General features: G+C 28.4%; 2 protein-coding genes across 2 annotated transcripts in view; one reads left to right on the forward strand and one right to left on the reverse strand.

The window, feature by feature from the left end:
* LOC140920787 (protein FAR-RED ELONGATED HYPOCOTYL 3-like) overlaps nucleotides 1-4072 on the forward strand; it is a 10718-nt gene extending 6646 nt beyond the window's left edge. Inside the window, exons 6-7 of the mRNA XM_073369618.1 lie at nucleotides 3838-3891; nucleotides 3935-4072. Of these exons, the coding sequence (XP_073225719.1) occupies nucleotides 3838-3891; nucleotides 3935-4072 (192 nt within the window). The remainder of the gene's footprint in view (nucleotides 1-3837; nucleotides 3892-3934) is intronic.
* Nucleotides 4073-11136: 7064 nt separating this feature from the next.
* On the reverse strand, nucleotides 11137-17404 carry LOC101507375 (COP9 signalosome complex subunit 4). The gene is made up of 15 exons (XM_004514464.4): nucleotides 17242-17404; nucleotides 16952-17083; nucleotides 16702-16853; nucleotides 15183-15286; nucleotides 15015-15075; nucleotides 14678-14770; nucleotides 14478-14578; nucleotides 13846-13954; nucleotides 13721-13765; nucleotides 13558-13626; nucleotides 13390-13481; nucleotides 13238-13280; nucleotides 12850-12909; nucleotides 12510-12569; nucleotides 11137-11477 (listed from the first exon to the last, which is right to left on the reverse strand). The coding sequence occupies exons 2-15, from the start codon at nucleotides 17079-17081 to the stop codon at nucleotides 11403-11405; spliced, it is 1194 nt and encodes a 397-aa protein (XP_004514521.1). The 5' UTR covers nucleotides 17082-17083; nucleotides 17242-17404; the 3' UTR covers nucleotides 11137-11402.
* Between the last annotated feature and the right edge of the window lie 7391 nt (nucleotides 17405-24795).

The following is a 24795-nucleotide window of genomic DNA, read 5'->3' on the forward strand; positions in this document are numbered from 1 at the left end:
GGGAGTGGCAGGTAAAATTGGGGGGGTGCCTGGTACAAAACTCGTTGGGTTGGTTGGATATATGAGTTGATACTTTATGGGCTTTTAGGTTGAGCTGAAAGAAATGAAATTCTCACTTTTTTTTCGGGTTGAAAATCAAGTATTAACAGTTTTAATGGAAATCAAGTGTTCATGTTTATATGTATTAGTTGAGTTTTGAGATGAAGAACATGAACACTCTTAAGTTTATTTTTTATTTTTCAAGGGAAGATTGATATATTTTAATTCTATTGGAGGTCTAGGGTTTAGGTTAAAATAAATAGGTTGTATTTTAATTTTAGGCTAAATTACATTCGTGGTACTTTAACTTAATTTCCGGTAACATTTTAGTCCTTTATCTTTTTTTTTTTCCGACTTGGTCCTTTATTTTAATTTTAAGTGACAATTTGATATTTTATGTTTTAAAATTTCAACAATGATATCCTTTTTTATTCAAAAATTCAAAAAAAAATTCAATCAAAACTCATAAAATTAATTATATTCTTCAATATAATACAAATTTCATCAAATTCGTAACGCAAATCTTCAAATAAACTCATATTTTCATACTTTATTTGATATTGTTAGGAATAAAGGACTAAATCGGGAAAAAAAAAAGATAAAGAACTAAAACGTTACCTGAAATTAAGTTAAAGGACCACATATGTAATTTAGCCTTAATTTTATTGAGGTTACTCTAAATTAATAAGTGTAGTTATTTAATTAATTTTCATTTCACCTAACAGAGTTTGTCAATTGGTAGTTTTTGTAACACTGAATGATTATTTTAAAATGAGACTATATTTGTAAGGATGTAAATCAAACAAAAAAACTTACGACATCAATATCAAAATAGGTTATATCTGCAAGAGTCAAATACATATTTAAACCTACAATTAATTTTGTTTTAGTTCCTGGAAAAAGAATTTTTTTTTTTGTCCTCGTGAAATGTATAAAATTTGATTTTATTCCTTGCATAATAAAAAAAGATCGTTTTAATCCTTGCAAAGTGTAAGAAATTTGGTTTTAGTTTTTGTGAAAAATTCATGTTCCCTTTTTTTTTTCAATTAAATCAACTAATAGTGGGACCAAATCAACCATTGGAAATATATTTTTTGCACCATACAATAAGAGAAAATCTACTATACCTTAACAAGTTGAAATAAGTTTCATTACAAATAAAAGTTGCAAATAATTGTGTCATTGCAAAGTATAAATAAGACCATATTCTTGCACCTAAATAAATCGAAAAGTGCCACCAAAATGTTGCACCATTTTATGTTTGTAATGAAACTTATTTCAACTAGTTAATGCATGGTCCAACACATATGTACATTGATTGGCTTGGTCTCACTATTAGTTTATAAGGTTAAATAAATTTTTCATCTCTATAAAACTTCAATATTTTGTTTTTAGTCTCGTAAAAGCTTCTTAATTTTTTAGTCCATAAAAATTTTATGTTTGTTCTTGTTTTTAAGTCAACTATGTATATCATTTAAATTTTTAAATGATTTTTTACTGCAATATTTAAGACATTATAAACATCTCACAAAAATTAAGAATATTTTAACAAGAGATGAATTAAATATTAATTTTTTAAATTTTAAACAAAAAATTCATATTTAATTCATCTTGTGTTAAAAAATATAAATTTGGGAGACTCTTATAATGTTTTTAACATACTTATAAAAATTTATTAAAAAATTTAAAAGGTGCACATAAGTTATTTTAAAGGAGAGATTCTTATATTGTTCTTTAACATATTTTTAAGAGACAACGTATTTAGTTGTTGGAGCTGTATGTATTTTTCAACTAGTGATCTATAATAAACATGGTGCATATTGAATTTGTCACATGTACAAACTAAACGTGGTCCATATAGAATTTGTCACATATACGAATTAATACTAGTATAAATGATTCGTGCAAAACAAATTTTTTTTCCACTTATTAATACATATATTATTTTTTTAATAGCAATTATATATCATTGAAAATATATAATGAAAGTATTTACTTGTTTGTAAAACTCAAAAATAGTTTATTAGACCAATGTTGATTTGTCTCCCAAAACATTTTGTTTAGACTTTAGACAAATGTGATCCCCAATAATATGAAAAACCAATGTTCAATTATCAATTAAAATATGTGGGCATATTTAGTATTTTTGACGGTCTCTAATAGAGAATTAACTTCAATAGCGTGAGTTTGTGGGGAAAAAAATAGAATTTTCTTATTAGTTGTAAATAATAATAATAATAATAATAATAATAATAATAATAATAAAATATTTAAATTATTATTATTATTTTAATTGATATAGAATTACTATGAACATGTTTTTTGGGAACTTAACGTGAACATGTTAACATACTGTAATAATATTTTAAATTTTATGATTTAACCATTTAAATAAATTATTGTATTATTATTATTAAAAAATTATCTAATATAATTCATAAAATAATTTACATTTATGTCAAATGGTTAACATCCTTATAATTTAAATTTTAAAGTATAATTTAAATAATAATAATAACATCATAATAATAATAATAATAATAATAATAATAATAATAATAATAATAATAATAATCATAATAATAATAACAATAATAAATTGTCATAGAGATACAACTATTTATTTTATCAAGATATTTATATATTTTCATATAAAACATTTTATTTAGATTTTTAATATATTATTTAAACGACAAGATATAAATGCTCATGAGCTCTCAACTCATTTGTAAGAGTTTGGCTTCGTAAAATCAAAAATTTGACTTTAGTTATTCTTGTTATCAAATAAGTTGAATATTAATCTTCTCGTGTTGATTTGATACAATTGCATTATCACTTTAAGAGCAAAATATTTTATTGTGCACATTTTTCATCGATAGTCATAATTCAATAAAATCATCTTTAATGACAATTTCACGTATTACTAATTCAGGTTCTAAATATTATAGCTCTTTGTTGTTCATAACATGAATATTTCAATTGAAGAACACAATTAATATACAAAAAGTGAATTTTCTTTTTTAAAAGAAAAGAAGAAAATATAAAGTTTGATGTAATTTTACGGATTGAAAACGATTTTAATTAGTGAATGCAATGGTATATTTTACGGCTCCTCGAACAATGAAAAATACAACAATAAACAAAATTGGAATCATAATAGAATTGACTAAGTTAATTAGCATGTTTAAGGATTTCTTTTTAGAAACTAAACAATTTGAAAACCCATAAATTTATGAATTTAAAATATTAGGTTATTTTATTAGGTGGTAGTTTAAAGATAAGATGCATAATTGACTAAATAACACTAAGAAAAACTGTTATTTTTAGTTCCAATCTTATATATATTAATCGATTAATAATAAGTATTTAATCAATTAAACAGGTTAAAACAAGATCCTCTAGTGTGGGATTGTAAATTAATAGATTAACCCTTTTAAAATAATAGATTAATCTCTTTCCCAATCTATTAATTCAATTTATTGATTAATTAACTATATTTTAAATAGTTGTTGGCTATTCCTAGCTATCTTATTTTGATGGTTAACTTACTTTTAAAGTTTAAAAACAATTAATAGAAATTTGAGGTGTTAGATTTACCCCTCTAAGAAATTTTGTCTTTGGAATTTGGCTAAGCGTAGGTAAACAATTATAGATACGTTATTTTCATCTTTTATTCTAATTCCCACTTACCACTTTCATCATCAAATCCTCTCCAAATCACTTTCACTTGAGGGATTTTCTTTCCTCTTAGATTCTTACTCTTCCTATTTGTTATCCTTTTCCCCAAAATTTTGAAAGCAAGATTATCCTTTAGTTGAACAGTATTTGATTGCACCACATGACTCGGATCATGTATGTACTTTTTGAGTTGCGATATGTGAAACACATTGTGTAGATTCAATACGAACGGGACAGAGCAATACGATATGTCACAATTCCAATCTTCTCCGATACTTCTTATGGTCCGATAAACTTAGCTGTGAGCTTCTTCGCCTTCAATACTCTTCCAAGTCTTTTAGAGTGTAACCTTTAAGAAGACATCTTCTCCTACCTCAAAAGGCAACTCTCTATGCCTCTTATCATGATAGTTCTTTTGTCTATTCTGAGTAGATTTCATCTTCTCCTAAATTAGCTTGATCTTTCTGTTGTTTCTTGCACAAACTCTGGTTTAAACACAATACGGTTTCCAGTTTAAAACCAACAATAGTCTTCTACACTCCTTCCATATTAAACATCAAAAGGTGTCATTTTAAACTTGAATGATAGCTATTGTGGTATGTAAACTCAATCAAAGGCATACACTTTTTTCAATTGTCATTCTCTTCCAAAAACAAAAAACAAATTGTGGATCTAATCCAATAAAACGAGAAAATAGTCGAGTTAATGGGATTATTATTATACTTACCACTTATTTCTTTTTTGACATAATAGATACTAGTATCTAGAATGACACTCTTATGTCTCTTTATGTGTTTTCTATTGCGTCAATATATGTTAATCATGAACAACAATTTCTTTTTGTAATTTTAATTTTGAATTTAATCACATGAGTGAAATTGACCATACACGTTAATGTGATTAACGTTCACATTCAGTTACATTTTTTTTTGTAAACAATGTAATATGCAATATTTCTTCTTATTATTCTATTGACGTGTTAAAAAAAAAATCCAGTTTTACTCTTGTGTCTATTTGTCAGCTTTTATTATTGTGCTAAGAGCATTTTCAACAATGAACTCAACATAGATCTATTATGCCACATCATCTTGAAACAACTCATTTATTTTTTTACTAAATTCAACGTGAGTTTATTAATTAGGGTCCACCGTGCCACGGAGTATCTTTTTTTTTTTTAACTCTTACGAATCATATTATAACTTAAAATATTAATTGAAATATTTTAATTAATAGTATTATACATTATTTTAATTTAAAATTGAACTTCAATTTTTATAACAATAATAAAAATTAAATGTTAAACACATGACATAAATGATACAAGAAATTAATAAAAAAGATAACGGTCATAAATTTATTATTATTAATAAATTAATAAAAAAAGATAACGGTTATAAATTTATTATTATTAAATTATAGAAATATCATTTTTTACCGTGATGACATCTTGTACCACTCTAAAGTGAATTCGCCAAAAATTGAATTTTACATGTTGGCGAACAGACATATTTGACTACCGTTGGAGATGCTCTAATACATATCAATTGGAATAGTAATTTTTGTATAATTTTTATTTTGATTTTTAAAAAGATAGTGAAATTGACTATATATAATTATAAAAATTGATGTAGTTAAAAAAAATTTCCAAACAAATGTAACATGCAATTTTAATATTCTTCACACGTTTTAGAAAAAGTCTTACATAAATGTCGTCTAATGTTAAAGTTCTAGTAGGATCATTAATAAAGACATTAAAGGATTATATGAGACAAATATTTGAATATTTGTCGTTAATAAATATAAAAAATTATTAAATAAATATTTTACTATCTTTTATTTTTATTTTTTATTTTTTATTCCAATTTCTCATCCCCTCTTCCATATCAAAATCATTTAAAAATAACAAATGTTTGTCAATGATAAATATATTTAAAAAAAATATAAGATTAATATTTGTGAGTAATAAATAAATAAAAATTATGCGACAAGTATTTATTATTAATACATAAAAATACAGAACACATATTTATCAGATATTAATATAAAAAATTATGGACAAATATTTGACACTAATATATAAAAAAACATGAGATAAATATTTATCATTAATAAACATTAGAAAAACGAGGGACAAATATTTATCATTGTTAAAAATAAACAAAATATTAGATAAATATTTTTCACTAATACACAAAAAAGTGAGACAAATATTTATCATGTGATAAATATAAAAAATTACGGAATAAATATTTGTCACTACTACGGAAGAAAAAAAAACTCTTAGATAAACATTTATCATTGATAAATATTTAATAAACACATGACATTTCTTTATTGTTGACAAATATAAAAAATATTTAATAAATATTTATTATCGATAAATAAAATAATATTTTTAATTTTAAATATAAACCGAAAACATGTAAATTATCCAAAAACGTGTCATCCGTGAGTTGGTACAAATTTCTTACTACTTTTTTTTGAAAAAAGAATCAGTAACTTCTCAATTCTTAACTTCTAAACAGCATTTTAATTTTTGTCAAAAAAAAAAATTATTTATAATGAATAAAATTATTATTTGTATCCTTCTTATTTTTGTAAAGAAGTTTTCATTTAACATAATTAACATTCTCCCAAAAAATTTAGAATTTGTTGCTTTTGAGAGTAAAAATTTATAATTTTTTAATCCAAAAACAAAACAAATTGTGGTACCAATCCAAGAAAGAAAAACGGTTATTTAATGGGATCATTATAGTTACCACTTATAAAGACACAAGTTTGTAACCGTTTCCACAATAACTACAATACCACTAAAACTCTTCTCAAATCCAACAAAAATTCAAAACATTGCGTGACACAAAAATGTTACACACAAAATTCAAAGAACTAGAAACAATGTTGGATGATGCAATACTTCGTGGCCCAGAAACAAATTCAGAACAAGACATAAAACATAAACTGAAGTTCGTAGGAAATCTTTTATCTGCGGAAGTGAAATCTCATGACCCTTCAAAGCAACAACATTTGCATAATATGTCACAAAAGTTGGAATCCTTGAAGAATTCTTTTAATGAGAGGGACAACAATTTCACAACATTCACAAATCCAGAATTTGACAAGGATTCTATTTCTAGTAGTAATGATAATGATAATTCTACTTGTTCTAGCAATGAGTCATCTTTGAATGGCAATGATGATGAGAGTGAATTGATTGTTCTTGATGACCCAGATAAGCTTCTCCCTGAATCTGTTGGTGAGAATACTGTTGTTGAATTTAGAGGAAATGGGGTTGAGAAAATTAGGGAAAAGAATGAAAAAATTGGATCTTTTTTATATGAAGATGCAGAGGGTTCTTTTGAAGATTTTGATGATAAGGAGAAGGAACTTGTGGAATTGGATTGTTGTTTAAAAGAAGATGAAAAAAAGGATAATAATAATAATAATGATGATGAATTGGAAAAAAGGAAAAGTCGATTTGGGAAGAATTGTTGTGTATTGGCTAAGGGAGTTGTAATTGGCATGATTTTGATGATGTTCATCATGGTGAATTTTTCTGTTTGCTTTCATTATGTGGAACGCTTTGACATTCCAACATAGAGTGAAGGAATGGTAAACTTTGCATTTTAATTTAGTATAGTTTTATATTATGATACGATTTTTCCAAACAAATGTAATATGCAATTTAATCTTCTTCAAAAGTTTTAGAAAAAGTCTTGTTAATCAACTTCTTTTGGAATAATCATTCATGTGCTTGCCCACTTTTTTTGTTGTCCTAACATGTGTAAATAATAAATTATATTTCTCTGTAATTATGTTGAAAAGTTAAATTTTGATTCTTTATTTTTAAGAATAACTTATTATCTAAATCATGTTTTAGATAATAAAGTATCATGCAACCAACTACAGTGATGCAATTACGCAGAAACTATAATGCAATTGTTAGGAAGAAAATGTTATGAAATTATTTGACCCAAAAGTATTATACAATCAACTAATTGGTTTTATAAGTAGATATCAACATGCTGTAGCCAAAGCCCAAAGGTAATCAATATTATTGTATACAACCCATTTAAATAGAATATAGTTTGAGAATAATGTTTTTATCGCTATCTTCATGCAGTGCAACAACATAATAATCTTATTATCATTCTGTTTTATTATTTGCATGGTAAAATTTATGTCATTCATTCCACCAAGGAGGATTAGGTATACAACCCATTTAAATAAAATATAGTTTGAGAATAATATTTTTATCATTCTCTTCATGTCGTGCAACAACATAATAATCTTATTATGATTTTGTTTTATTATTTGCATGGTAAAATCTACGTCATTCATTCCACCATCGAAGATTGAGTATAATAGAAGGAGTTAGACTCATACAACGTGTTGAACTTATACTCAAATTTCTGATTGAATGAGGTTCTTATATTTAATGTTACATGTGCATCCAATAAATTTACTTTAAGTGGAAGGAACCTTTGATGAGAAAAAAATATATATTTCACTTCTTAAATAGAGAAAGCCCATTTGACCCTCTTTCCCACTGTATGCCTCAACGGAAAAATGTGTCTTCTATGGACAATCGGAATCTTCTCAATTGCTTGGTTGAATTATAAATATTAACCTATCAATAATGGTGTGATGCATTTTTTTTATAAAGGAAATCAAATATATTAAATTCCCTAATATCATACTTTAACATAGAATATAAAAATGGAGCAACACGCTCAACAACAGTAATAAAAAATGAAGAAGTAAAACCACATTGAACTAGCATCTATGCATAAGATAACCCTATTAAAATGTATAGCTCATACTAAGGTTAATTTAGAAATATATGTGAAAAAATAATTAGCACTTATGAAAAGCGATGGAGATAGTTAACATAAATTTTTTAGATTTCAAAGAACTTTTTGAATTTATAAGATTTGAAAGAGCTCTGTACATTTTTAGCAAAAATTCGAAGTTATTAAAATAAATACAAATATCAGTTTACATATATAAATTTAGTTTGTGCAATTATATCATATTAATTTTGATTTTATCCTACTAATTTTTTTCCCGTCCTAGAGGATATACCTAATTTCGATTTTGGGGCTCGTATGATATTGTTTCCTATAATATGTATCTACGAACTAATTATTGTAATAACATGTGTTTTACTTTTAATAAAAAATGTGTTTTACTCGGTGCTTGTAGGATTTGGATTCTCTATTTTTTCCAACACTAATCTGTGCGTCAGCACGGAAATAATCTTGATAAATAAATTGTTATATTAATTTATATATATTAATTCTCATAAATTTTATTGACATTGACATTAAATATATAAGTTGACTTAAAAATAAAAAATTTATATAAAAAATAAAATAAAATAAAAAAATTTAATCGTAAACTAAATTAAAAAAATCATTTTTTACATTTTCAATGTCACTGATCAAAAGCATGACTCACTCTTTAATCTTAACGATGATGTCTTATTTTTTAATTTTCCAAATAATCTTTTTTTCTTTTCAAAAAACTTATGATAAAACAATAATTTTAATTTAAAAAAAATAAAAACAATGATTATTGAAAAATTAAATAATTAGATTAGATGAAATAATAATTTTTAAAATAATATACATGGACATATATAAATTAAGTAAATTAGTAAAAGTAAAGATGAGTAAGTAACTTAATAATTAATTTTTATTTTTATTATTCAACATAGTATGTTACTTATATGAAATACATGACATTTGAGAATTCATATAAATTTTGATGTATCAAGTGGCAAAATATCTTTTATAAAATAGTAAAGAAAAATAATATTCCCATTACAAAAAAAAATTACAATACACATAATAAAAATTATAATTATCTTTTATATCTTTTATGTTTGAATTTGCATATTAGTCTTCATGAATCTTTTGAATTCCTTTGAATTTACATGATATTTAATAATAAATTTAGAAGATAAAATGTATAGTATGTTAGTAAAATTAAAACGTAACCATTAAAGAAAGTAGTGTTTGAAAAATTGTTACAGTTTTACAAAATTGTCACATCGTCAAATCGTTATATAATGAATTTGAAGATTAGTTAAAAAAATGTCGAATTGGATTGTATTTTTTTTTAATTCCTATAAATTATTATTTTTCTTATTAATATTCTAATATTTATTTTTTTTTTAATGAAAATGATGATGAATTGAAAAAAGGAAAAGTAGATTTGAGAAGAATTGTTGTGTATTGGCTAGTGGAGTTGCAATTGGCATGGTTTTGATGATGTTCACGGTGAATTTTTCTGGTTGCTTTCATTATGGGTAACGTTTTGACATTCCAACATAGAGTTAAGTAATGGTAAACTTTGCATCTCAAAATTTGTTGTACATTTTGATTTAGTATAGTCAGATATTATGATATGATTTTTTTTAGAAAAATACATGATTTGTAGTTTCTATTTAGATCAGTCTATTTGACTGTGTATGAACTTTTGGATGCTTTTTTTTTTTTTTTTTGTCAAATATCTATGCGTAGGATATTTAAAAAAAAAAGGTTATATTCTGTACGTAGAAATGTTTTATGACTAAACGTGAAAATGAATTTCTACCAATAAAATTCATCTATTCTCACAACTATTATTCACATGAATTCCGCCAAAAATGTCAATATACTTTTTTAAGACAAAAGATTTATACTTTTTTAAGACAAAAGATTTTTACTCTGTTTTACAAATACAACTTAGCTTCTCTATTTTACAAGTACAACTTAGCTTAGCCTTTGACAAAAAAACTAAAAGCTTATGTCTCATCTATTATCTGTCATTGACTTCTTTAACTTGGGTCGATACTATCTTGAGATGTATGTTTATGATTTTAGAGTGATCTTAATATCTAATATCCCTTGGGAAAACACAAACCCCAAACAACATACATAATCCTCTCAATTTAATATTTCATCAATTTCAATCCTCTGTATCTGAGAGAGATGATTACAAGAGAGATAGAGAAGATTAAGAGAGATCAAGAAGCCAACCCAAATTTATGTAATATTTTTCTCATGGTTATATGATATTATAAGAACGATTTCATTTATAGGATTTGTTATATTTTATATATTGTTTATGACATTATACATCCTTGGTATCCTTTATACTCATTAGACACTCACTAAATGGGCAAACATATTATGATAAGTTATCATATTTAAAGCATAAACAAATTCAGTATATTTAAGCATAAACAAACACACTAATAGTAAGTTACATCATAATCCTTCTTTGTACAAGCTTTAAGACTTAGATATGAATTATGATTCGGTTAGAGTGCTTGAGAGTTTTCAGTTCTTTGATGTATTTCAATTTTAGCAGTATAGATACTTGTATATAAGTCTTCAACCTTCATTTTTGTATCAGTCAAGTTTTCACAAACAATTAATCAATAATAGAATGATATATTAAAGTTCATATATTTTCTCTATAAAACATAATGGAATTTATATCCAGAATAACCAACGATATGAACATCAGAGTTAAACAGAAGAAGTGGCCATATGAGCCCTTGGATAAACCGAATCTGGAATCTAATATGTGAGGAAATTAATGTTATTATATGTATGTATAGTGAAGTTGACAAAAAAATCAACCAAAAAGATGATTCGTGAAGAATGTATAGACAAAGAAATTGGCAATAATCCAAGTCAAACAGGAACTGGAATGCCCTTCTTGGCCATACTATCCAAAACATCGTTGAGAGCTTGACATAGGCCAACAATCTGCAAAAGCAAACCATCATTAAGGATTAGGAGATTAAACAGGGCTTATGAACCAGCACAATAATCATGATCAAAGCTGGTAAAATGAGTAACCATGAGTAAATGAGTAAATCAATAGTTGATATTATAACTACCCATAATTAGTTATACATGTGCACATGATATTAACCATTGAATTAATCATCAATAGTTGATATTAAAGTGAATTGCTCGCTTTAGAGGAGCCAAATCCAATCAAAGCTGATGCACTCCACATGCATGGGTGCACAGAAACAAGGATCAAAGTTTTAGTCATTCATACATTTTAAAAACAGGGTTGAATGGACATGCACTGACGATGTAAAATAGTTTTACACCATCATCCAATGAGAATATTTTATGTTGCCATGCAAGTCTATTGTAACCGTTTTTTAAAACTAACTACAAATTTTAAAGTTTTGGCCATTCATACCTTTTAAAAACGGTTTAATAGACGATGTAAAATAGTTTTCCACCATCATCCAATGAGAATATTTTATATTGCCATGCATGTCTCTATTGTAACCATGTTACACTGTCATCCAATGACAATATTTTATCTTGCCATGCAAGTCTCTATTGTTACAGTGTTTTAAAAATAACTACCAAATGCTCCATTCTTATTGGATTCCATTCTTATTGATATCATTGTAAAACTAGTTTACACAAACAGCATATCCCCTTTTCTCTTTATTATGAGAAAAAAGGAAATACACCGCCAATGTAAAAGTTTTATACAAATTTTACAGTCCAACAAGATTTTGAGGAAAGGGTAGTTATTTTTAGAAGTTGGTTATTAAACAGGCATACAAGGCAAGATGATGGGTTCCTATTGAACAATTAGACTCCTTAATAATATAGATGTGTTCCATAATATAACACTTAAAATAAAGATTGATATTAAAATAAAATCACGCAAATTTTAAGAAACAGACGTCGATACCCTTTTTATTTATTTAATCTACTTTTGAGTGGTGCATCTAGAGATATTGGGGATATTAATGAAAAAATTACCTGCTGGTCCCATCGTTGCAACTCTTCAGTGTCATCGTCAAAATGTATGACAGCTTCAACCTGAGATAAATAATTTAAAACATGACTGTAACTTTTCAATGTGGTTTACTACAGTGCATAGAAAAAAAAAACTTGCAAATTGCAATAATGTTTTCCTCTCTCTGTCTCAGAGCAGTCGTGACCTATCTCCCCCTACATCATAACACAAACCCCTTCCTAGTCCCCTCAACAGTTTAATCTAACAAGAAGAATCCTCCAACTGATAATTTTATTTCTATTTCTTTTTCTTTGAAGAGTACTGAATGGACAAGAGGTTGTAGTAGTTATTAAACATTTATACCTGATCAATAGATCCCTTCATCCTATCCTCATAAATCATTCTTGATGCTATCTTCTCGGCCTGAAAGCAAAATAATTGTGAGAGAAAAAACAAATCAAATCTTACAAATTGTAGAACCATTAATTGAACATAAGAAAAATCACTGCCAGTGCCAGGAGGATTTTTCTCCTCCAAAACCTTCTTGATCAATAATTTACGTAAAATCTATTATCACCATGCTACACCTTTCATTTCAATTGCAAATTTTCTCTTATTTAAATAAATCTGATGATTAGATTAAATAAATCCTCACATCAAATAAGGAAAATATGTTCTTTCTACAAGATGCACTGCTATTAATGACTCTTTACTGAAAAATATAAGTGGATAACTGTTGAGATGAAATTACCTTGTGAGGTGGGATTCCCAATAGCGTGCCTAACTCGTCAAAGCTACAAGAGAGGCATACAGACATATTATAAGGCACATAACTAAACAGGGTAAATGTTAAAATGATCAACCCATAAGAAAGAAAGAAACTGATAATCTGATTTCTGATACCTGATATTAGTATAAAGTTTACTTGCACTCAAAAGATTATGCTCAATCATAGCTCGGTCCAGCACAGTGAAATTGTCTGGAAGAATAGCTTTCTGTGGAAAAGTAAAAGCTGAAACATGCCCATCATGAGTTCCAAAAATATGAAGATACGACACAAACTTTAATAACCTGATGTGGTTTCAATTCTTCTGCAAAAGCATCAATTTCAGGCTTCCGGAGAATTCTTTCCAAATACACCTGATATATAAAGGATCCACATTATATGATCAGTGTGGAAAGTCAAATGAGGCAGACAATGAGGGAAGGAAAAGAGAAGGGGGCCGAGAGAGACCTTCTGCAGTATGGGATAGATCTTCAACTTTGAACACCGCTCATCCTAATCCAAGTCCACAAAAATTAAGGTGAGAAGATTTGACCATTTCACATTTCTATATTGTTTTATGATTGAAGCTTTACCTTGTACAATGTGGCGAGAACACGTGAACGTTGAGGTCCTGCGCCTGCCAATATTGTGCAAGTAACGGCAGCAGATAAAGCTTGCCCAAGTGCTTCCTCATTAATTTCCCTGTAATATAAAGTGCATATGTGATAAGTAGCTAACAACCACAGCATTTAAGAGGTAATCAAGGTTGTAAAACTCAACAATAGATGTAACTCGTCATTAGAAAGAGTTAAGTCAATACAAAAAAACGTTTAAGAAAACATCTATCACAGTCTCTAAACACAATTTAACGTATGTATGTATTCAAAATTTATGTATTTTATAACTGATTCAACCCAATCTAAACTGGCCTCCCCAGACTAAAATATATAAACATTGCATCACAATTCATACTTTATGGACAAATTAACAAACCATAAATCACAAGGTACACAAAAAGAGCATAACAAGTTAAAAATTGATGGACAAATTGATAAATCACAAAGTTCAAAATTACTAGGGGATTGTGGGATTAGGTTCCCTTCAATGGAGCTGGATATAACTCAGTAAAGCTAGGATTTAGATCATCAGATTTGGGTTCATTGCCACATTGGCCTACTGAGTCAATGCAAACAAAGAGGGAAAAAGTAACATGCAGGATACATACTCGTCCCCTATTTGCCTTTTCTCAATTTGAGATATATCGTAATATCGTAAGGCAGCTTCCAAAAACTTCCTCTTCAGATCTAAGATCCTCGCATAACAAACCTGAAAGAAAATAGAAGAATAAAAGGATAAACAAATAAGATAAAGTTCATGTATGCATCTTTAACCTCAGTCGCCCTTCAGCAGCTATGTATTTCAAACCTTGTACTTCAAATTCAGCACTTCATGTACGCTATTGCTAACCAAGAATGAAGCTTTATTAATGAAAGATTCAGCATTGACAGCATCGTCATCCTGGCAAATACAAAAAGGTTATTTCAAATAAACTATTATTATGGCATTAAAACCAATATATCAAACCGTATTTAAAGAGGCACAAACATCCACATACAGCATTAAAGTGATTCATTTTATACATGCACTACAGTATGTGAAAAGTTAACATTCCAAATATGCGATTCAATTTGTACATATGAATATGCTATTTTGTGCCAAGTTATAAATCTCAATAGGGTCTTAGAACAAAATATATAAATACCTCAAGGTATAAACAAGCAATTTGGACACACTTTGATAACCTGAATGAATCATCAATTACCCTGAACATAAATCAAACCAAAACTTAGAAAAAGAGACATGTTCAAATTTTGGGAGAAAATAAATAATTTAGGCAAGCAAGCAAATTAGGTTGGAAATTCTCTGAGACCTCATTCCTGAATCTAGGTCAATACCACTGAGCATCTGGGCTGCTTTTGACCATTGCTCCTCAGATTCATAAAGCTCGGCCAGTTTCTCTCTAATAACCAAAACCTATAATAAAACAAGGACAATTAGCAATGGGAGAATTGAATTCATTCAAGAAAATAATAAGAGGATGGCAATATGTATATACTTAGACATGAATCGCGTGATGGATTAAAACAACAATACGTAATGCAATGAGAGATTTTTTCTTAAAGCAAGAATTATCTTTTGGAATACTTTTTCAATACACATAGACAACCCTGATGATATCAGCAGAAATACTTCTTAGATGAAGTCTCGAAATACATAACAAGTTTGTGATTCTGAATTCTGTTAGAAAAGGGTGATTCTGTCCTTTCCCCACCACCACCACTACCTTTCACAATTTATACAGTCCTACCAAATAGCATAAAAATAATATCGGAAATAGACAAATGAGCCCTCTTTTTCCTGCATACTATACCATGTAGTCAATGACGGCCGACACCCAAACCATTATAGCGGTATAGCAAATAGAGGTATACCCATATGGAAGCACAGGCACTTCAAAATAGTATAGATATCCATGCCAACCAATAACCCATACCCATATCGGACATATATTCATTTAAGAAACTTCTCTGACACTTTGAACATTCAGTTGTTTTTACAATTTTTTCACTTCCTTTTTTTTAAACTAAAAATGAATAATTAGATAAACAGTAATATTTTATCACGTCTAAAACAACTCATGCTATATTTTAAAATATCAAAGATCTTTTCGACTTAAGATGTATGTTTTCGTAATACACTGATTTATATGCTGTATTACAGTTATAACCGTGTCATACATACCCCATAGTTTTCAAATTCTGTTGTACCCCTATGTCTATATCATATGATATTCATGTCTGATGCTGTATCTTTGCTATCTAGAGAATAAGAGGTAGACAGACAGGCATGCTAAAACTTTAGCAGTTTCATCTTAGATTTTTTTGCTCCCATTCTCAATGATATAGGGCCTGCTTGAATTAACTTATTTGAGTGTATCTACTAGCATAAGCACTCGTCATATTGTTTGAAATTGAGTTTATGGCAATAACTTACGACAGGTCCATAAATTGTTTTAAGCTTATTTCCATAAGCTCTCTAGGATAGTTAATGATAACTTACATAAAAACAATTTGACGTTAGTTTATCTTTTGGGGTCCCCCTAATACAGACCCTTACCATTTTTAGTAAAATACCGCATCCCCCTCTTTCTTAAAAATCTAAATTTTACTAAAAATGGTAGGGGTGTCCATATTTGGGCCTTTCTTTTCAGGTTCATATTAGGGGGCCCTATCTTTTATTACATGATACCTGCGTTTATGCTATAAGCAATTAACTAAGTTGTCTATCCAAAAAAAGCCTAATTCCTATCATGCTTAACTACTCCTATTTACCAAAAGAAAACATTGCAATCATATAGTCCTAAAGAAGAATGCACAAAAATTTAAAACCTGCTCTTCGAACGACACAACACGAGGCTGAATCTGAGCAAGTGTATAATGAGCAATCTCTTTCTGTGTCTCAGGTTCCAATCTTCCCAACTCTTCAGCAAAACTCTGCAAAAGCTGCCGCGACACTACTAAAGGAACATCATCTGATAACACTGAAACAAAGAAATTTTCAAAAGTTTCAAAAATCTCATAAATTAATTGAAAACTAACCAAAAAATAAAAATTAATAACCCTAAAAAAGAGAGTTAACTGTGATCTATGAATTTCCTAGCTTGAACGATGTCATTTGATGAAATGACAGCAGAGAGAATGTGTTTGTACTGCTCTATCTTTTGTCTTTGGTCTGTAATCGCAGAAGCGCTCGCAAAAGCACTCTCCATCACTGTTTCAAATTATTATACATTTCATCAACAACAAAAAACGCAACAAAATCTGTTAATTAAACCTAAATTTCAAAATATGGTACAATTTTTTTCAATTTCTTCAACATTTCTAGAAAATTTATAGAAACAGAGAGTGAAATTGAAGAGTGAAGTTTACCTAAAGTGTTAAGTTGGGGTTTGAAGTGTTGTTGTTGGTGGAGGTTGTGATTTCTCACTCCTCCGTCGGAAAATAGAATCAATGTCACTAGTCTCTTTTTTTTTTTTTTCTTTCTTTCGAATTTCGAATGAACCCTCTTCTTCTTTTCTTCCACCACCTTCGTGTTTTGAGTAGTGTTTATGAAACACTCAATTTTTTATTGGACTTGGGCTTTTGTTTAGGTTCTTGGCCCAACTATTTTCTGCTCAATGTTTCGTTGGGCTGCTTAATGGATTTCAAGCCCTCTTTAGACAATCTTACGTCTTATCATGGACAAGAGATGTTGATCCATAGAATTGATGCTTATCATTACTCGTTTTGATATAGAGATCGGAAATAGAGTAATTAAGTCAAAATTAATTATTGATTGTGATAGAGGTGAAAAATATAAATCAAATAAAAGTAACTCACTTACTTCAACTAAAATGTGTGGTTGTCCATTTAACGAAAGCTCTCCTATTAGATTGTGTAGAATGTCAAATTCGAGAATATTTAACAGTTTTTTTTTTTTTTTTGTTCCTTTGATTCTAAATGAAAATAAAATGAATATGAAATAAGTGTTTTTTTTTTTTTTCTCCTTTGATTCTCAATGAAAATAAACGAATATGAAATAAATTTAAAAATAAAAAACATGATTTGTAGTTTCTATTTAGATCAGTTTAGTCTATTGTACTATTATGAACTTTTGGATGCTTTTTTCTTTTTGTCAAATATCTATGTGTAGGGATATTTCAAAAAAAAAAGTTGTATTAAGTTAAATTATTGGGTGATTTTTATCTTTTCCTTCTCGTGTATTATGTCAAATCTGGAAATGTTTTATGACTAAACTTGAAAATGGATTTCTACGAATAAAATTCTTATTCATGTGTTCTTTACAACCATTATGCACATGAATTCCATCATAAGAAGGTAAGTAGTCCCAAAAATGTCAACATACTTTTTTAAGATAATAAATTTTTACACTGTTTTACAACTTAAAGTTTAGCCTTCGAAAAAAAACTAAAAGCTTATATCTCTCATCTATTATCTGTTGTTGACTTCTTTAACTTGGGTCAAGTCACTACCTTGAGATGTATGCTTATGATTGCAGAGTGATCTTAATATATAATATCTCTTGGGAGAACACAAGCCCCAAACAACATATATAATCCTCTCAATCCAATATTTCATCAATTTAAATCATCTCTATCTAAGAGAGAAGATGATTACAAGATTAAGAGAAATCAAGGACAGGTCTCAGACAACACAAGAAACGTAAACAAAATATTTAACTACAAGTCAACCCAAATTTGTATAATATTTTTCTCATGGTTATATGATATTAAATGAGCGATTTCATTTGTAGGGTTTGTTATATTTTATATATATTTTTTATTACATTACATGTCTTTGGTATCCTTTGTATTCATTAGATACTCAGTAAATGGGCAAACAACATATTATCATAAATTTTCATATTTAAGCATAAACAAACTGATAGAGCTGTCAATAAAGATTCAAAGTCCCCTATAAAAAAAATATCTGATTAAGTCCCTAATATTAGGCCTATATGGAAATAGTTTTTTTAGAATCTCATCTCATTATTTCATTATTTTTTGTGGGCTTATATAAGGGGCTCATAGGCCAAAAGTTTTGTTAATTGAATGACTTCATATTATCCTTTGGTTGTTATTACCATCCACTGTGTTTACTTGTATAAGACCAATTTAAATTTTAGAGTGTTTATAATTTTCTCAATAAGTATCTGACAATCTACTTAGAGGTTACTCCTCTATCTAACTTATTCGATGAAACTATTTGGTTGTTCATTAGTCAAGTGTCACAATATTATCATTTGGTTGTTGTTATCATTCATTGTGTTTGCTCGTATATGACCAATTTAGGTTTTAGAGCGTTTATAATTTTCTCAATAAGTATTTGACAATCTATTTAGAGGTTACTCCTCTATGTATCTAACTTATTTAGTTGAAATATTTGGTCATTCACTAGTTGAGTGTCACCATATTATCTCTTAGTTGTTGTGTACCATCCACAGCGTTTGCTTGTATATGACCAATTTAAGTTTTAGGGTGCTTATAATTTTCTCAATAAGTATCTGACAATCTACTAAAAGGTTACTCTTCTATATATCTAACTTATTCAGTTGAACTATTTGGTTGTTCACTAGTCGAGTGTCATCATATTATCCCTTGGATGTTGTTACCACCCACCATGTTTGCTCGTATTCGACCAATTTAGATTTAAGCACGCTTATAGTTTTTTCAATAAGTATATGAAAATATACTTAAAGGTTACTACTTTATCTATCTAACTTATTTAATTGAACTATTTGCTCGTTCACTAGTCAAGTGTCACCATGAAGACCCTCCGACAATTTTGGCTGAAATTATGCATCTATCCATAAAAGGGTCAACCATCTTTGGAAAAGATTGGTATTCTGCTCTAAATTTCAACAAAGATGCAGTTTTCAATGAGCTATTCATTCCTGGCTCAACCAACTTTATGTTTGCAAATTTAAAACCCTCCCAAAATTTTCAACAATATCAATCAGCATTACATTCTTCCACATTGTGGCAGTCATGAGTATGTCTCTAACAATGATGCCTTAATCATTTATCACCTCTTCCCTTAATCATTTATTACCTCCTCCACTGCCAAAAATTCAACCCCCCTTCATCATCATACATAACATGATATTCTCCATCAATCGAGATTACAAAAAGAATATTATTTTCTATGGTATAGTTCTCACCAAAATTTTCAAATATGTCAATGTCCCTTTCAAAAATGAAAAATGCATTATCAAAATTTCAAAATTTTCTTTCAAAAACATCTCCCACGTGAAGAAATTCATCACTTCCACCAACTATGTATATCCCTCAAGATCAATCTCCTTTCTCTGTTGGTTCCAACAAAAGAAAATGTTCTGAAAGGAAAACATCCTTAAACCCAAATACTCAGAACTTTGGAGTCAACATTCCTCAAGAACGTTCTCCTTTCCAGCACAACATTCCTCCTTTCGCTACTACTCAATCTGAATCCACCCACTTGAAAATGCTCATGCTTTTGGTATTCCAACATCACAATCACTTCAAAATCCAATTTTTCTAAGTCATATTTGCTCCTAAATTCATTTTGAAAGAACATTCAAATGAATCCAACTTTTGCCTCCCCACAAAAATCTATATCTTCCTTGTTTGGTATTAACAAATACTTTTCTTTTCAAGATATGGACCTTTATGGTTCCTTAATTCCTCAGACACAATCCATGCCCAACATTCTCCCTACTATTGGCTCAATTTTTGCCAAACTTTTATCCTTATCACTACATTTGTTCCTTCTCCAAAACAACTTTCTCCAAGATAGAGAAAGACACCTAAAAAATACGTAAGGATATCCCCAAGATTTTTATAGCTCTTCAAACTATCATTGGTATACAAGTCCATCAAGATAGAGAGAATACAATCTTAAGGGATTGGATGGACACTTAACTAGCTCCCAAGCTAGGACTTGACCCACCTCTTCCTAATCCGCCTCCTACCTTTCCTGATCTGCCCAAACTCACAATCTCTTCATCCTCTGATGGCTATTCTCCATCTTTGTCTTTTTGAAGCCGTTTTCACTTTAGATTCCTCCACCACTTTTTGCTATGACAAAGGGGGAAAAGTAGAAATTTGATTTAAGAAGTATTTTTGAACTCATTATGTACTTATTTATTTTACCTATTTTTTTTGTTTGTTTGAACCATATGTATGAAAAATATTTTGGTTCAACAAAATACTTGTTAATGGATGCAAAAATTAAGGCAGAGCTTTTTAACAAATGCACTTTATATTATATCATATTTAAATCAAAATCAAATCTAAAATCTAATTAAAATGTTTGTCATCATCAAAAAAAGGGAGATTGTTGAGGCAAAATCCTTAATTTAGTGTTTTGAAGATAAACAAACAAGTTAATTAAACTCTAATCTTGACTATGATTGTGTTAATGTTTAACTTGTGTTCTTGAGTGTTTTATTCAAAGATGTATGATCAAATACATTCATACAACAATCACACCATGATATAAATTAAAGAAACATCATGCTTTAACTGAACTGGAAACTAATTACAAGATTATTCTGAGTAATCAAGATCATTCTGATTTATAAAAATATTATTCTGGTTTATCAAGATCATTCTAGTTAGTTTATTTTAAGGACATAAGTAGAATGAATTATTCCCCATAGTCTAGATCTTAAGATAAACAAATATCAAGACTACTCAAAACTATACTCAAGCCTAAAAGTCTAGCTAAAAGGCCCAAAGAAGCAAAATCAACATCAAGATCAATTATCAGATCAATCTCCAAATTGATGAGTTATGAACAAGTACAACTAGGACAACAAAGATGAAAAGACACGGCTGCTACACCTTTTGCAGAAGCTCATCATACTTTTGAGACAAAAAGACTAACACTAGACAATTGCTAAATCTTTTAGCCACCATTTCCGTTCAACACAAAACCAATAACATTCTGGTTATAAAAAAGAACATTATGGATTGAATATCACTATGAACCGATTTTTTCTTCAGGTTTAGTAACGGCTATAATGGGTCATTTCTAACCTTCTCCATGCTTATAAAAGGAACATCAAGGTGAAGACAATTGCAAGAGTTTTCAGTGCAATCATTTTAGTACTAAAACAATCATACTCGAGCAAACAAAACTCTTCAATCAAGCAAAAACTTCAGTTCTCTCTTACTATATTCAATGATCTCTTTATTGAGTTTTTTTTCTAAAAATCAATCTCAAACAAGTGTTGAGTAGATTATGATCCTACAACCTTTTTATCATAACATCATTTGAAACTCAAGTCTATCTCTTTAGATAGTTTGAGTATATATTGTAAAAATCATTTTAGTGATTAAAAGGTACCTTGTAAAAATCCTTTTTGGACTGAAAGGTAATTGTAAAAATTATTTCAAGGTTGAAAGGTGAATGTTGTAACTGCTCAAGAAAGATTGTGTGAAAACAAGAAAATTCTTGTGTGAAACACATTAGTGGAAAAACTCACAAATTGTGAGAACTGGATGTAGCCCACCTTGGGTGAACCATGATACATCATTGTGTAATTTTCTTATCCTTATCCTTTATCATTTCTCACTCACTATCACTGATCACGAAGAAATAATTTGATTCATTTGTTTTTAACTAACCAAGAACGTCTTGGATTTTTATGTGTAGCCAAGATTGATTTTGAGTTAATTTAAAATAAAAACATGAATTAACATTTTAAAAAGAGAATAAAAATTCAGGTGTCATCTTATTGACAAAGAGAATAAAAATAATTTATTATGTTTTGTTGATATAGAAAACTTTTTTTTATTAACATTAATTTCATTTTAATTTAATCTAATTTAAAAATATTTTCTATTCTATTTCCATTCTAAAAAAATAAAATTAATTCTTTTTGCTAATCTCTACTAGTTAGAGAATTTTAGAAACTGTTCTCCAATTGGTTTAGAGAACGAATCGAAAGACAATAAGGATCAAATCAAATATAAATAAGAGATGCAAATATAAAGTATGGGTATGCAAATGAATCGATCTTGTTTCGATATTTTTTACTTTAATCAAATGGAGAGGAAAATAAAACATATGTCCTACTTTTTCTTCCTACCTATTAGTAAGATTCATTCCCTTACTACTTCCAATGGCTTTTTTTTTTGTTTAATGTTTTTTAATTCTACTAGAAACAAGATAAGAACTTGTTAGATGTTCTAATTGAATGTTTTATCAATAGTGTTATAGGAAATCTTTTTTTGACTCTGTACCAGCGATTCCACTATTATTATAAGATACTATTTGATTTTTAGTAAAATAAAAAGAAGAAAATAATACAAGAAAAATTAGTAACTAATAATGAAATAATTCATACAAATTGATAGAGTGGGATGCTTCCCATCTTCCTGGCCTCCAATATGGCGTTTCACGAGTGAACCAAGTATATTAATATACCCCTTCACAAAATTGGATACCTTTGGGGCACATTGACATACCTTCACCTTATAAACATTAATAGTGTGTCATTCATGCTATGTAAGACTTCTTTATTTTTTCAATTCACACAAACTAGCTCTTATTATTCTCATCATTATTTCCAATAATTTATGTGTTGATATCTATGTTATAATTATTAGTTAGGGTGAAAACTTGTGCTGATTTATATTTGTTTTTTATGTGCTGCAATAATAAGCTAAACTTCCTTGTGTTGGTTGTTGTTGTTGAGGTTCCATTATGTTGGACTCAAAACAAGAACAAAACAAATGGAAGAAAACTTGGGTATGATATGAAATTTAGGATGGAAAGGAAAGAAAAAAGTAGATGTTATTGAATGAATAAATATGGCATTAGAATGATGATAGTGTTATTTGAGAATCCAATAAGTTCTTTTTTTTTTATGGGGACTTGATACATGACGCCTACACAATTTTTTTTTCTACAGAAAGTGGAGAGTCAAATTATATTTTTGAATTGTGAACTTAGGGTCTTCATTGATCCACATATTCTAAAGTAATTTTAGGAAGTTGAGCTTTTCTTTTGAGGCAGTGGTAGAATTGATGATATATATGCTGAGATTGATGAATAAAGAAGACTAAATATATATATTTTGAGGTTTGAAGGTAGTTAGTGCTTTGAAAATCGACTACTAATTACACATATGTTTATTGTTACTATAATTTTGCTTAATTAAACAACATGACATACAACTTGAGCAAAGCCATAGATTCACTTAATTGTAAGTTATTATTAGCTTAAATTTGATACTTTATGTCAATTTGGATGTACACTTTCATCAATGTGGCCTAAACAAATAGGCAACATTTGAATGTATGTGGTCAAAAAGTATAGACAACACATAGAAAATGTGGTTTAAAACATTTTCATTACCGTGGCCTAAACAAATAGGCAATATCTAACAAAGTGTGGGCTAAACGTGTTATCACTGTGACATATGCTTTTGAGAGCGTTATAAATGTGTTGCTTGAAACAAAAATAATGTACACAAAACCGTGACCTAACTATATATGCAACATTTATAAAATATTGACAAAACCAACTTATAAATTGTGACCTAAAACATTCAAAAAAAACCGTTGTCTCATTGAGTTCAGCAACAATTTTTTAAATTTCGTGGCCAGAAGTAAAAAAACCATTGCCTTATGAATAGGCCACGATCACTTACATCACACCTTATAAACCGTTGCCTAACGTTTAAGTCATGATTTTTTTAGTTTACGCTACACTTTTTTATTGTTATCACAACTAAAAAATGTTATAGTGTTGTCGTATTTGATTCTTTCATATGTGTCAATGGTGTGATTTTCATGCTGGATTTTCTTCGATTGATGGAGTGAGACATGTGCTCCTTAGTTAGGTTTAGTATGGTCACAAATACATGATTCATTTTATTTTTCTATCAATGTTTCAAGTTCATTCAATTGGTTTGTTATGGATTTATGTTGCTAA

Source organism: Cicer arietinum, chromosome 6, assembly GCF_000331145.2.
Source record: "Cicer arietinum cultivar CDC Frontier isolate Library 1 chromosome 6, Cicar.CDCFrontier_v2.0, whole genome shotgun sequence".
Lineage (NCBI taxonomy): Eukaryota > Viridiplantae > Streptophyta > Magnoliopsida > Fabales > Fabaceae > Cicer > Cicer arietinum.

What these genes read in the sequence shown, in the direction of transcription:
- LOC101507375 (XM_004514464.4), bottom strand. Translation starts at nt 17,081, where the DNA reads ATGGAGAGTGCTTTTGCGAGCGCTTCTGCGATTACAGACCAAAGACAA. An exon ending in AAACTTTATACTAATATCAG is followed by an intron (nt 13,281 to 13,389) that starts GTATCAGAAATC and finishes CCTCTCTTGTAG; the next exon opens with CTTTGACGAGTTAGGCACGC. An exon ending in TGCAACGATGGGACCAGCAG is followed by an intron (nt 11,478 to 12,509) that starts GTAATTTTTTCA and finishes TTGCTTTTGCAG; the next exon opens with ATTGTTGGCCTATGTCAAGC.